This window comes from Drosophila ananassae, chromosome 2R, assembly GCF_017639315.1.
Source record: "Drosophila ananassae strain 14024-0371.13 chromosome 2R, ASM1763931v2, whole genome shotgun sequence".
NCBI classification, from domain to species: Eukaryota; Metazoa; Arthropoda; class Insecta; order Diptera; family Drosophilidae; genus Drosophila; species Drosophila ananassae.
The window spans coordinates 671979-687853 of record NC_057928.1 but is presented as its reverse complement, the minus strand read 5'-3'; the positions used below and the strand labels follow the sequence as shown (position 1 = coordinate 687853).

The 15875-nt window shown below is 38.1% G+C and overlaps 1 protein-coding gene across 3 annotated transcripts in view; it reads right to left on the bottom strand.

Moving 5' to 3' along the window:
* Positions 1-15875, bottom strand: part of LOC6503257 (DEAD-box helicase Dbp80) — a 102382-nt gene that overhangs the window by 49474 nt on the left and 37033 nt on the right. For all 3 annotated transcript variants that reach the window (XM_032453868.2, XM_032453867.2, XM_001965783.4), the window contains exons 3-4: positions 13559-13690; positions 1234-1429 (exon numbers count right to left, since the gene is read on the bottom strand). In XM_032453868.2, coding sequence (XP_032309759.1) covers positions 1234-1429; positions 13559-13690 — 328 coding nt within the window. The remainder of the gene's footprint in view (positions 1-1233; positions 1430-13558; positions 13691-15875) is intronic.

Here is a 15875-nt window from a genome sequence, read left to right as displayed (position 1 = left end):
ACCGGCCATTGCAAAGTGTCATGCTGTTTGTGAGTTGTTTGGGAGTATTTTTTCAGAGTGCGGTCCCGGACAGTGGTCAGTTTTAAAAAAATAAGTTTCTAATTAAATCAAATAATTTAAACTAAAAAAGCAAACCAACTGAATAGTTTTATTATGTTATGAATATGCACGTTAGCTTCACAGCCAGCACCATCAGTAGCTCTATTTATCGGACTACATCTTGAGTTAGCGACATTTCGCAGATATTAACGATATATTAAAAGTCGTTTGGATGTCGTTTGGATGTAAAGTTTTTTTTATTTTGCAGTGAAGGAGACATTTCCGACCCTATAAAGTACATATATTCTTGATCAGGATCACCTCCTGAGTCGATATAAGCATGTCCGTCTGTCCGTCTGTCTGTCTGTCCGTCTGTCTGTCGGTTTCTACGCAAACTAGTCTCTCAGTTTTAAAGCTATCGAGTTGAAACTTTGCACACATCCTTCTTTTCCTTGCAGGTAGTACATAAGTCGGAACGGTCGGGATCGGTCGACTATATCCTATAGCTGCCATATAACTGATTGATCGGAAATGCTATAACTTTGGTGTTTTTTAAGTTAGAGAGTTGAGACTTTGCACACATGTTATATTTGACCAAAATATTTTATGTACAAAATTTCATAAGGATCAGCCGATTATATCCTATAGCTGTCATAGAACGATCGGAATTGGCATAACTTTGTTATTTTTTAAGTTAGAAAGATGGGACTTGGTACAGATTCTATTTTGGACAAAATAATCTGATTTGCCGAATTTCATAAGGATTGGCCGACTATATACGATCCGCTATATATCTAATAATATAAGATGCGTGGCGCCACCTAGCGGACTGCGACTCAACTGCAAGGGTATATAAACTTCGGCTCCGCCCGAAGCTAGCTTTCCTTTCTTGTTTAACTTTTAAAATGTCGGATCAGGATGGTTGAAGTACCAATCGACGCGTATTTTAAATCAGAATCTGTGCTTATAAAAATATTTTGTCTGGTGACCCCAACCGCTGTTATTTCCATAGGGATCCGACAACTGTATATCACATTTTCAATATAGACTCGATCCTATCCTACATATACCACATAATACATTTCATCCACTGAACTGCAAGTCGCTCCATCCGAAGATAGCGATCAACTTTTTTTTTAAATACAATTTAAAATTTTTTTTTTTTTAAACAATTTTTTTATTTAAAGAATTTACCTGAGGGTGGTTTAGATTAACGTTTACTCGACTGAGCATAGCCAAGACAAATGCTGCAGTTTTGCCGGTACCAGACTGGCTTTGTGCAATCATATTTTGTGGCGGATCTGCAAGAAGCGTGGGTAACGCAGTCTCCTGTATTTTACTTGGCGTATTGAATCCCATGGCATAAATTCCTTTTAATAGCTCTGGTTTCCTAAAATAAAGATGAAACAATAAGTTACAAAAGTTGATTATGTTGCATCAGGAGTGCATCAGGGAGGCTGAATCAGGGGTATCTGTATTGGTTGATGGTTATAACGATTACTTTCATGATTTTTTTTTAAATCAAAAAATAATTATTGTGTATTGATTTTTATATTGTCGGTCAAAAAATAATCATTATTTTCAGGAATAATCAGTATTTGTGATTTAGCGGTCTATTTATGAAATATTTTAGATATATGATTGTCACTGTCGCAAGAGAAATTTACTATCGTGTAAGTACATTCTCGTAGACGGCTATTGTCAAAGATTTAGCCGAATCGGACTTTTAGTTTTTTTTTTGATTGCGTGTGGAATTGGACGTGTCCGCGGATTTTAGAAATATGAAGAAAGAGCAATATCGGTTTGTGATTCGATCCTTGTTTTTGGAAGGGAATTCGGGCAGCGAAATCAAAGACCGCTTGGATGCTATGTACGGTGACTCTTCCTCAATGGCGACCGTCAAAATTGGTTCAACGAGTTTCAACGTGGTCGCAAGTCGGTTTTTGTTGAGCGACGCTCAGATGCCCCGAAAACGGCTACCACGGACGATAACGTGACAAAATCCACGATCTCGTATTGGCAGACCGCCGATTGAAGATGCGCGAGAGAGCTCAGACAGTAGACCATTTCAGAGCAATGTTTGACGCTGTTTAAGCGCAATCCGAAGAAGTTTCTGCGTCGTTTCGTGACCGTCGACGAAACATGGATCCACTGGTACACACCATAGACCAAGAAACAGTCGAAATCTTCGCCCGGAAGACTTGCTCCGAAGAAAGCGAAGACTGTCCCATCGGCCGGAAAGGTGATGGCCACCGTTTTTTGAGATTCACCTGGAGAAGGGCAAAACTCACAGGGCTGTACTATGCCAAATTATTGGGCCGACACGCCGCCGAATTTCAGAAAATACGGCCCCATTTGGCGAAGACAAAAGTGCCAAATTGGTCGAATTGGGCTTCGAAATGCTCCCCCATCCTCCATATTCTCCAGATTCTCCGTGTGACTTATTTTTGTTTCCAAACTTAAAAAAGTCACTTGCTGGACAGAAATTTGAATCGCTGATTAATAGTTTTGGAGGTCCAGCCTTGAAAATGTGTACGCTCAAGCTCAGGTATAGGCTGAGCGGAAACCTTTAAACGCGTTTTTCTCAAAACTATGTCTTCAAAGTCGGTTGTCAAGATTTCTCTACTCAACCGTATAATGAAATTTTACACAGGTCTTCAAGATATCATTTACGCGGTATTGAACGAAGGATTATTACAATTATTTAAAAACAGAATGTCGAAAAATTCTCATCAAAATTTGCAATTTTTTTATAGAATCGCCTGCCAAAAATCCAAATTTAATTTAGTTTTTCCTAAAACACGTATCCTGTTTTAGTGAATCCTGAAAGATATTCACTTTGATATTCATAATATCAAAGAAACCTTTGATATTTATTTTTGGAAAAATTCACAAAACTTTTATTAAATATTTAGTTTTAAAATTACAAAAAGTTTTTAATGAAACTGAAATATACACCAAAATCATTTGGCATGATCTGGATCAGAGGGTTCCAAAAAGTGGAATAATGTCCTATGGAGCGACGAAACAAAAATAAATCTATTTGGTAACGACTCCAGAAAGAATGTACGACTTGTTTTGTCGACCCAAAGGCAAAGAATTCGACGCCCGGTACTCGAAATAGAAGGTACTCCGTTAAACACGGAAACTGAAAGAATATGATTTGGGACTGTTTTTCTTGGCATGGAGTTGTCCCGATTCATCGGATTACCGATACTATGACCCGATTTGGGTATAAAAATATATTGGCTGACATAATGCTGAGGAAGACATGCCCTTGAGATGGGTCTTTCAACTGGACAACGACCTAAAACACACATCAAAGCTGGTCAAGGCTTGGTTCACCGAAAACAAGGTGGACATTATGAAGTGGCCAAGTCAAACTGCAGACTTAAACCCAATAGAAAACCTATGGGGAGAGCTTAATCGTCGGATTGGCACAAACACATTTCAAAATACAGAAGAATTGCAGCAAAGACAAGGTAAGAGAGTCCTTTGGTGACGTGCCGTAAATTAAATGCCCAGCATGCCGAAACGGATAACAAAAGTTATACAAAATAAGAGGGGATATACTGGGTATTAGCATAAGATTACTACAAAAAGAAAAAAATTTGAGAAAATGTTATTTATTTTTAAGTTAGAGCCTTTGAAGAATTGCTGTACTTACTTTTTTGACCAACCCTTTTTTATATTTTTTAGGTTTAATCGACAATAAATTCTACAGATTTCGTGAAATATTCCTATGTTAAGTATTTTTATAATCAACATTATGCCAGAAAACTAAAAGAAATTAGAATTGGTTCGTTACGGTAATAAAAAAAGATTAACGTCACATAGAAGAAATCTTATGAGCGTGTACTTATTATTTTGGCCAGCAGTGTATAATTTTTTATATGCAAAATTATTGAAATAAGACATTTTTTCCCGAGGAAACCTATGTAACCCCTTAAAACTAAAAAAAGCAAAAACTAAAATGTTAAATCATTATAATAACAACAATTATAAAAACAAGAAAGGAAAGCTAACTTCGGGCGGAGCCGAAGTTGATATACCCTTCAAGTTGAGTCGCATTCCGGTAGGTGGCGACTCGAATCTTATATTATTATATATATAGCGGATCGTATATAGTCAGCCGATCCCTATGAAATTTGGCATATAGAATTATTTTGCCAAAAGGGGAATCCATTGAAACTCCCATCCATCTAACTCGAAAAACAACGAAGTTATCGTATTTCCGATCAATCAGTTATATGACAGCTATAGAATATAGTCGACCGATCCCAGCCGTTCCGACTTATATACTACCTGCAAGGAAAAGAAGGATGTGTGCAAAGTTTCAACTCGATACCTGTAAAACTGAGAGACTAGTTTGCGTAGAAACCGACAGACAGATGGACAGACGGACAGATAGACAGACGGACATGCTTATATGCTATGCGATTCAGGAGGTGATCCTGATCAAGAATAACAATATACTTAATAGGGTCGGAGATGTCTCCTTCTCTGCGTTGCACACTTTTGACCAAAATTACCCTCTGCAAGGGTATAATGAAAAATTTTAAATTAGTTTCTGGAAAGAAATATGCCATTTTTGATGGCGGTAAGGGATGTGCTTAAAAATTTTGAAACAAACTTTATTTATCGGAGTCTTCGTGAAAAAGCTCTAACTAATACAAGTTAAATATCTATTAATTAAAATGTATTAAGCAAATATACCGTTAGGCTTTTATCACAATGCTTTAAAAATTAGTTCTCCCAACTCTATACAAAACAAGAAAGGAAAGCTAACGGGCAGAGCCGAAGTTGATATACCCTTGCAGTTAAGGTTGTGCCATTTCGGATATAGTCGGCCGATCCTGACAAAATTTAGCAGAACAAATAATATTGAAATAAGATCTAAAGTGGAATCCCTAGAAAGTCCCATCATTGTAGCTTAAAAAACACCAAATTTATGGCAACTTTGATCGTTCACTTGTATGGCAGCAATAGGATATAGTCGGCCGATCCTTATGAAATTTGGCAAATCGGATTATTTTCGGATTTTAGATCAAGAATATAAATACTTTAAAGGGTCGAAGATGTCTCCTTCACGGCGTTGCACACTTTTGACCAAAATTATAATACTCTTTGCAAGGGTATAAAAAGCGACTACGTATGGAACTTGTTACGCGGGGATAGCTCTGAAAAAGCCAAAAAAATCAGGAAAAAAATTCACTTTAAAAAAATAATACTTTATTAAAATTAAAAAAAAAAAAAGAACAATATTTTGTTTTAATTAATTTTTTAAAGTTCTCTGAAATTTAAGAAAAATTTGAAGAGAAAAATATTTTGCTGCGGCCAAAGTTAGATTTTCTTTCTTGTTTGGTTCTGAGAAAAACGAGTTTGGAGTTTCCCATCAGAAATTGTATACTTTGGTCTTTTTAAATATAGAAATTTGGGCCTTCAAATTTATTCAAATTCAATATTATTATAAGAAAATGGTTTCACTTTTTTTGCTTGTTAAAGATTCCTTTAAAAATATGTTAATAAAATCCATACTTTCATCGAATTTTAATTTTTTGTTTTCGGTTAACCCATATATATTCCGTGTACCACATTTTTTTTAATCCCATGGAAATCCCATTTGTTTGGATCTGTTTCTGACATCGTGGATATGAGTCTGAGTGATTGCAGGGCTGGGCAGTGGCTATCAACACTAATGTTGCGGCAGTAGTTGTTGTGGGATAAGTTCATTCTTCCACTAGACTTCCACTAGTGTGTTTCCACTACACAGTGCCGCGTATTGACTCTTATCGCCGTGCTGATGTGGGTTCTTGAGTTGGCTGATTTTATTTGTACCGGCTTGCAGTTCAAGCCTTTGGAAAAATTGACCTAAGTCTTAAGTTCCTTTGGTATATAAATCGCTAACATCGAATCTTGCAGTAATTTTTCTTATGTTTATGACTTCATATACGTTGGGTCTAGACGCTGAATCTAAAGATTCCGGAGGAAATTCTTTTTTCTTATTTTCCGCGCGGATTTTCTGTCTATTCTGATATCTTGACTTTATTGATATTTCTAGTTATATTTTGTAGGTCTTTGATGGTTATTCTTAGTAACGCTGAAATTATATTCTTCCAGCGTTAGCTTAGAGCTTGGATTAATCATTGAAAAATTAAAGGTCTACGATCAGTCTTGACAGTGAAGTGTCTACCATAAACATATGGTCTGAAATAAGTTATTGCCCAATGAATTTCTGTCAATTCTTGTTCTGTTGTACTTTTATTACTTTCACTCTTAGTAAACGATCTCGATGCATGTCTCGTCTTTGATGGTTATTCTTGGTAACGCTGAAATTATATTCTTCCAGCGTTAGCTTAGAGCTTGGATTAATCATTGAAAAATTAAAGGTCTATGATCAGTCTTGACAGTGATGTGTTTACCATAAACATATAGTCTGAAATAAGTTATTGCCCAATGAATTTCTGTCAATTCTTGTTCTGTTGTACTTTTATTACTTTCACCCTTAGTAAACGATCTCGATGCATAAGCAACTGGAAGTTGGAGTCCATTTTTTTTTTTGAGTTATTACCGCACCACACGCGTGCTTACTTGCATCCGTTATTATGCAAAATTCTTTGCTGAAATCTTGGTATTGTAATAAATTCGGATTTAATAGTGCCGATTAGAGATGTTCGAAGGCATTCTGGCAATCAGTTGTCCATTCGAATTTAACATCTTTTTTACATAATCTTGTTATGTGACGAGCATAGTCGGCAAAATTTTTTATAAAACGTCTATAGTAATTGCAAAATGCAGCGCTGCTAGCGCTGTCCGCATTATGAGGGACTGGGTAATTTTTAATCACGTCGTATTTTTTGTCGTCTGGCAAGATTCCTTTATCAGTGTATTTATGTTTTAGGATGTAACTTAAGGTTTTATTCCCTACATTTCTCAAAAACATCGGTTAAGTTTTTAAACATATGTTTTTCGGAACAACCTATAACTATTAAGTCATCCATATAAAGGAATGCTTTTGAAGGGTCTAATCCAGAGAATGCAATAGTCATCATCCTCTGAAATGAATTAGGCTATGCAAAATATCATCAATTCTAGGTAGCGGGAATTTATCCGAAAACAGTTAATTTAATCAATAATCAAAAGTTAATTTGATTTGGTAGTCAATTACTAATCGCCATTTTTTCTTATCAGATCCGGGAAGAGATTTCTTCGGAACTAATAACAGTGGGCTGTTATAGGCTGATACAGACGGTTTTACTATTTTATTGTCTATTAATTTTTGTACCTGTATATTAATTTCATCTTTCTGACTATGTAGACTTCTATAGTTCTTTATGTCAACTGGGTGCATAAATTAGTCAGTTCGTCTTTGAATTGTGGTGGGAAATTTTTAGCTAATTGAGATAAGACAGTTTTTTCTCTATATTCTGCATTTTTGTGAACTACGTCATAGTTCGAAAGTGGTTCATATTTTAAACTGTGAATATTTACTATTTGATCATTACTGGTTGTATTCATTAATCGGACAAATGCATATTTGGTTGTTGCGACCGTGTTCGCAATATAAATACCATGTTGAATTTCCTGATTAGGTATTAATATACTTTCTTCATCTGATGATAGATGAATCTTTCGGACAACTTGGGATCTTGCTGGTAGAACAATGGAATTATTACCAGAACTGTATGTTATTGGAACATAAATTGGGAAATTCAAATTATTTGGTCTCATTATGAGCTAATCTTCATTTGGATTGAAATCTAATTGTTAATTGAATTTTATGAAATCAATGCCTATTATTCCATCACAAGGTATTGCGAAGTGCAAGTTTACTAAGTGTAAATCGTGTGGAATTATGTATTTACCTGTGTGTATCTCTATTGAAATTAGTCCGTTCGACTGTATTATATCTGGGCCTATGCCTTGGATATTGATTTTCTAATTGATTTAGATATCATGAATGATATCAGAATTTTCCTTCTGATCCTTCAGAACAAAGATATGTCTGCCCCAGTATCTATTAAAAATACAAGTTTTTTATTCGTCTTTACATTATAAAAGTCTACAAATATATTTAAGCTAAATTTGATTGTATGAGCCGCATAACTGTCTACTGCTGAACATCTGAAGGGTGAGAGTTTTCCGAATTATTCTGGGCAATTCTTACATTATTATTTGTGTTACAGTTATTGTGGCCTCGATTCGAGTTGCCACGGCCTCTTAAGTTTCCTCTATATTGGCCTTGTCCATTATCGTTATAATTGGAATTGTTGTAGTTGTTGTAACATAATTTTTATTACGCCCACGAGAGTTTCCTCTGAAATTTCGACGTCCGCGGTTTCCACCACGCTATGAATAATTTTTTAAAATAAAGGACAGTATTAGGTTGTCCAGTTGCTTCCGTGCAACTGTTTACGAATTTGGATATGGCATCATTCATGGTGTTAAAGGTGCCAGCCTGCATGATAAGTTTTACCTTATCAATTGCGCAATTCTTTGCCATTGCCTTAACTGCAGACTGTGTAGAATAACTTCTGGCTTTAGAAAGTTCCGTTATGTACGAACTTTCTAAAGCTTTTGTCATTTGCTCAACCTCTGATGTATATTGGATAGCAGTTTTGTTGCGTTGCTGTAGATTCATCAGTTTAACTGATAATACTTCTACAGTATTTCGCCTTTGACATTTATCTTTAGTCCGGAAATGACTTCTGATATAGTTCTTTCATTTCCGATTAAGTTTCTCGCGACACCTTTTAGCTTTGTCTTTATTATTTAAATAGCTTATTGTTCGTGTTCGCCTCTTTTTGATTCTATAATCTCCAGTGCATCGAGAAAACTTGCTAAATTTTCTGCTTCACCATCAAATACTAGTGTAAGCTTTGTTGCAGTGTTGATAAAATCAGTATTTCATTTGGGCCGGTCTTCGCACTGGTCTTGGGCTTCAGGCATGCGCAATTGCATGCCGCAGAGTGGAGTGGTCCGGGCTGTCGGCTGGGCACGTCTTTACCAGCGCCAATATCTTCTTCGCAGGCGGTGGTTGAAACTTTGTCATCGACTTCTTTGTATTTTATGTGAGTGAGTTGCAGCAATTGGTCGTCTCTCTGTGAGGCTTGTTTTTAAAAAATCAAGCTCAGCCTGCAACTTTTGTGCAGTCGACCCCGCGGGTGGCGGTGTTTTAGTGAATAACAGCCACCTAATGTGTGCTATTCTTTTGTTCACCTTATTTTTTACACCTCCGTGTCTTCCCATTGCTTGCACTCAACTTACTCAGTTATTTCTATTCTCCGTTTTCCTCGCAAGTTGGTTTGGTTGTTGCTGCTGTTGGTGGTTTTGCTGGAACATCATCTTATCGGTCATCCTGTGCAGGACAGGTTTCCTTGTTGGACTATTATTGTGCTCGCTGCTGCTGTTATTTTTGTTTGTTTATTTTGTTGTTTAATAATGCGTTCATTTTTTTCTTCAGGTTCTTTTGAACCGAAGTCACGGTCGCCATGTAGGATTACAAAGGATGTGTCTTATCCAGTTTTATGGCTCTTATGGTTATGCCATGTAGAATTAAAAAAAGGTTGTGAAATATCCAGTTCAGTGTCTTTATTCGAATGATCTATTGTTTTCTTACACTAAGGCTTGCTAGCTGTCGGCGCAGCGGCACCACACAGAATGCCCGTATTAAAGGGGCTTCATTGCTCCATTAAGGACCGCAACCGCTGAAGTTTCTCGACTTATGAATGGGTTTGTGTCCACCATGGTCGAGAACAGTGACCGGAATTCAAGCCACTCCGCATAATCTCCACAAAAAGTGGGAAGTGGCAGTGGCGACAAAGCCTGGAAAGTTCTGCAAAGCGACGGATCAAAATTTGTGGCAGAAGTAGCGTTGATCAGTGTCGTTGTCGCCGGCAACAAACTGGAGCGCCGCATAATCTCCTGATCCAGGATGAAGCGTGCCTCCCTCGCCGCATCGTTGAAGTTGACGCGCAGATCGCTCCTGGGTTTTGCAACATCCAGCTCGAACATCTCCTTGTGTGTGCTCTTGAAATCCGCGACGATGCCTTCCAATTCGTTAGGCCACACATTTATCATCGCCTCTGGAAATGTCTCCACTGTTTTCAAGGAGGCCAGCAATACTTGAAGGTCCTTAAAAAGACCAATTGCACTTTGGCTCAGGAATACTTTCCTTCCAGGAGAGACACACTCGAAAAACGGATTCATTTACGCAACAAAAGTTTTATTTTAGTTCGATGTTAATATTGCGCACACAAATCACCAACCGAAAAGTGTTTTTTAATGTTTTAATTTGTTTATTTGTTTATATTTATATATTTAAAGCCGTGCAGCTAAAATTTTCAATGGAAAATAATTCAACAGATTATTTTCCTAAGCACAATCACGTCGGGGTCACCAATGTTCAGTTACCGAGCGTTTTCGGGAGCTTTTTTAAGGGGGCATACGCACTTGTAATTTTCAAAAAATCAAATTTTTTTTTGCATTTTCTTAAGGTATATACATTTAGAAATGTGTCCACAAAATTTGGAAATGATCCGGTGAAAATACACTGAGCTACACATGTTGAAAGGGAGGGGCTTCCGGTAAGTGTAATGGTGAGTTGAAACTTTAAACGCGTTTTTCTCAAAACTACGTTTTTGAAGTCGGTGACCACTCTTACTCGAAAACTAGTGACCCGATTGTCTTGAAATTTAGCATGCTCTTTTATTACATAATAATCTAGTACTTAATCGAAGGATTGATTTTTTTATGCAAAACTTTTTTTTTTACAGCTGAAAAACTACCGTTTTTTTTAACGAAAAACGATTTTTCAACTTTGAAAACACGGTGGTTAATGACCTATTGCGATGCTTGGCGTACTCTGTGCGATCTAATGACGGAGACTAAGCTGCGAGTGCATTCGGCATGGGCCATTAAAAATGGGCGTGAAGTTTATTCACCCAAAACCGAATTGGTTCAATTTATTCAAAAGTATAAATTAACAAATTTAAATTTGTCGAAAGTTTAAGGAAAACCCTTACCTCTAGTGGTAGTACACAATACCTTGGCGTTACGCTAGACAGGAAACTGGAAATGCGGCAATCACGCTTTGAGACTAGTGGACCGCCCTGAAATTATGCGTGGAGATTTTTTGCTGTTGGCCTGGGTAATTGGGTTAAACATACCCACTCTATCGGTATTAAGACTACAAGACACAATTACGAACAAGAACATCCTATGGACTCATTGAGCCAGATTTCGACCTGGTAGACCAAATGAAATGAAACAGTCTTTATAACTGGATGAACTCGCGCATGATCTGGCCCACTCGCTCTTGGAAAAGATCGACGGAACTAATTTGTGGGAATGCCAGTACCGGAAGCATTCCAAAAAGCTCAGATAAACTGTGGAACATGGTAAAATACAGCTTTACAAAGGGAGACGAAACAACCTTTGAAACGGTTTGACGAGGTAATGGATTCATAAAAATCCTAATATTTATATTTGCAATTGGTATTATAATTTTGGCCAAAAATGTGCAACGCAGTGAAGAAGACATCTCCGACCTTATAAAGTACAGATATTCTTGATCAGGATAAACTCCTGAGTTGAGGCACACTTGGCCAGTGGCCCAGTTAGAACTACAAGTGCGACTCTGAAGGAGCTACAGGCGATCGTCCGTGGAAACACAGTCAAAGGAACCCAACCCCCTCAGACGAAAATAGGATGCGCGTGGAAAAAGAAACGCAGACCACGCCCGGGCGAACTACTTATACCAAGGTAGCAAGGACAAAAGGCCAGCAGAGACGCCCCAGTCAAAGATTTAAACAGGCGGCTGGAAAAAGGGACGCCAAGCGAAATGTACCTAGGTAAAGCCGGCCGGACGCGCTCATCATCACGGGCAACGCAGCGAGGCAGCAAGCGTGCGAGCGGTCACAGAGGAGGTCAACCTGGAGATCCGCGATCTGAACGACCTCACCACAAAAGACGAAATAGTGGCAGCGACCATAGCCCAAATGAGCACGCAGGGGGAGGCCTTTAGGGTAAAGTCATTCCGTCCAGGCAACTCTGGCACCCAAGTCGCCATATTGGGAGCCGGGCCAGACCTCGCCTATGGTCCTATGGTGGTCGCCGTCAGCCCCGCTCTAGGAAATAACCGTCCAGGAGATAGCGCAGGTAGTGACTGCAATGAGGTGTGGCAAAGCTCCAGGTCCAGATGGAATCTCGGACATCGCCGCCAAATTGGCCATGGCAACGTACACGGTTTATTTTGCTAAAGTCTTCACAAATTGCATAAAAGAAGGCGTCTTCCCCAGAAGGTGGAAGGTCCAAAGCCTCGTAGCAATACTGCCTCATACTGCCTCATAGCAACGCTGGATATCAACAAGGCCTTCAACAAGGCACGGTGGGATGATATAGTCGCTGCCCTGCTCAACCTCAATATACCCTCGAGCATGGTGAGAATCATCAAATCATACCTCAGCGATTGAATCCTCAGGTACAACACCGCCACTGGTACCCAGGAGCATGTGATCCGGAGTCCCGCAAGGCTTTTTTCTATGCCCAGAGCTCTGGAACGTCATGTACGACGGGGTGCTAAGGCTGGAGCTGCCAGAACGGACAGAAATCATAGAGTTCGCAGACAACGTTGTGATAGTGGTGGTCGCCATGACTATCCAAGCCGCGGAGACCTCAGCTTGGATAGTCAACGCAGCTATGGAAAAGGTCGTAGAGTGGCTCACCCGAACGGGCCTGAATCTGGCACATAAAAAAACGGAGACCATGCTGATTTCAAGCAGAAAACGTGTGGAAACGGCCACAATCCAGGTTGGTGGGCTCGTGGTAAAACTGTCACGCACTGTCCGCATGGTCCTAATTGACCTACTGGATACGGAGGCCAAGGAAGTCTACGAGGCATTGACTGACCAAAGGGAGGGGCTCCCAGCATGCCGCCGCCAGGGACTGAAGCAAAGCGCCAGAGCCGCAAGCATGGCTAGCTGGCAGAGGCGCTGAAATGAGTCCACCAAGGGGCGGGGGACACACCAAATCATCCCTGATATCTCGTGCTGGATGCAAACACATGGGCAATTATGAAGCGGCAATAGCTTTAGGGGCTATCTGCACCGTTGTGGCCACGAGGAGCACCGCAGATGCCCCATATGTGGCACGTATGAAACCACGTATCATCCAGAGCTGTCCGCGCTTCGCAGGCCCGAGAGAGGAATTCCTGGATGGCATGACGACGCCGGAGCTCCTGGGAAGAAGAATGCTGGAGGACCCCGATGACTGGAGGAAGGTGTGTAGCTTCGCTGAGATAGCGATGGAGGAGCTACGATAAGTAGTAAAAACAACCAATTATCAATATAGTAGCCGTTGGTGGACCGATTACCGACGAAAAATATTATTTTAACTCTATCATTTATTTTTCAACATTTTTTTAGTATATTATTATGAGAGTAAAAAAGGAAAAACATTTCCTAAATTTGGAAAGCAATTTTTTAAAGCTACAAATAGCATACAATTTAAATTTACTTACAGATGAAGTGCTTCAAATGTTTTAACGGAATGTAATGGTGAATTCGGATTTTTTTGTTGAATATCAAGAGATAACTTTGTGTTTACCAATCCTTTACCTAATATCTTTATAAGTAAACTAGTTTCAGCCGGGCTGGAAATAGATATAAATAATTATAAAATTAGTTCAGCAATAAGTTCTGGTATAATTATTTCAGAAAAAACTGAAAAAATTTATGAGTGAAATGTTGTATTTAAACTATCGTGGGACTTTTATATATATTTGCATATTCTGAAAGGATGCTAAAATAGATTGTATTGTGCATAAGTATCTGCATCTATCGAAATAGTCTTGGCATATACACACATGAACATTTTAACAGGTACATTTTAACACATCCTTCTTTTCCTTGCAGGTGGTATATACGTCGGAACGGTCGGGATCGGTCGACTATATCCTATAGCTGCTATATAGCTGATTGATCGAAAATACCATAAGTTATAACAATGGCAAACACATTCAAGCCATTACCAAATTCATGAAAATATTTTAAAATTTCTCTGCACATTAAAACAAAACTTGATAAAGCCCATTATATCACAAGCTAGAAATGCAGATATTGGTAACATCATCCGTAAACCTTACCATTAATCTTACCCTTTCTTTCCTTTTTCTTAGAATAAAATGAAATGGGTACTATTATGATAAGTCTAATGTTTAAGTTATAATACAAGAACAAATTACAACTTTTATTACTTTTAAGTCTTAGCATTTAATATTAAGTTACACAACATAACACATAATAAATAAAATGTTAGGTTAGGTTAGGCCTACATGAACCACGATAACTTAAAGAACCAAACACTACTGTAACAAGCAAGAACTGCTGATGTTGCAATTTAATTCAATCGATGAAATATTGTAGCACAATCCAAACTTTTTAAATTGTTAATTTATCATTCTTTACTTTGTGCGTCATTAATTTAATTGGATCTCCATTGCATAAAATTTTTGCATAACAATATGTTCAGATTCTTTGACCACTTTCGGTAGCGAGTCCGCATCCAGCTTCTAGCACTCTAGCAGCGAATAAAACACTCCCATCGGACAGAAACGATGGAAAAGATGAAAATGGAGAACATTCCCCATAAAATAATAATAGAGCCAGCCGTTGATAAAGTGGATGCTCAAGGCCTCTTAGATGCCCAAGAAGAAATTGGGAAGGAGATCTGAAGATGCATTCCAAATTTTAAAAACGATGGCCGAGTGGCATCATACTTTCAAACGACCTTGAAGGGGATTCGGAAAGATTAGTTGAAAACGATGCAAAAATACGAGCAACGGCCAGGACCGAAAGCTACAATTATGTGATCTATTTTCCTGCATGGTCCATGAAACTATCTTGCGGAAATATCTTTCTGGAAATGCGAAAAGTTTGATATGCCACGTCCTAACTAGGGACAACTATTGGTTGGCGCGTAATAGTTGGATCATATGAAAATCCTAGGCTCTTTGCGAATACAGTCGGACCGTCCGATACAGCCCAGTCTCTAACAGTGCCAGATCAACAACATGCCACGTTGAATAAAGCAAAAAAAAAAAAAAAATGTGTGTCATTTGTTTCAAGACTGACCACAAATCAAAGGGCTGTAAAGGAAGAAATTGTTTAAAGAGCGTCGAAAAGCATCACACTTTGTAGCACCTGAAATCCACGACTCGAAAAGCTACTGTCCAACTCGTTGGAATACTATATTTAACCTCTTAAAGTCGGTTGAGCTAAATTGGATGGAAATTTCGCAGATTTTGGGTGATAAAAATGAAATTTCAAGAATCACGGATATAAATTTAATTAATATTAACGGAATAGTCAACCTTCTAGCACCTTTTGAATGTTGCTCCAGAAAGCTAGAGGGTAGTAATTATCCAACATTGCACTTGACTGTTCCACATGTAAATATCTTAAAAAAAATATCCTTACCAAATGAAAATGATATGGAAATAGTTAAAAACATGTAAACTAACGCTTTTAGAGTACTTATTTCAATAGTTATAGAAAATTTAAAAAAAATTTAACAACATTGCCCTGTTTTTGTTTCCGACAACTAAGACATCGACTAAATTCTCAGAATTAGAAAAGGTACAAACTTTTAAAGACGTAAGAGAAATGATGATTAATATTCATATAAATAGCCAAAATGATGACATTGAAAAAATAATTAAACCTACACAAGAAACCGATAACATATTTGCAGATTATTCAGAACCTATTCATAGCACCAACATTTTCTCATACATTCAGGATGAACTTCAAACATATACAAATGTAAATAAAGCGTAA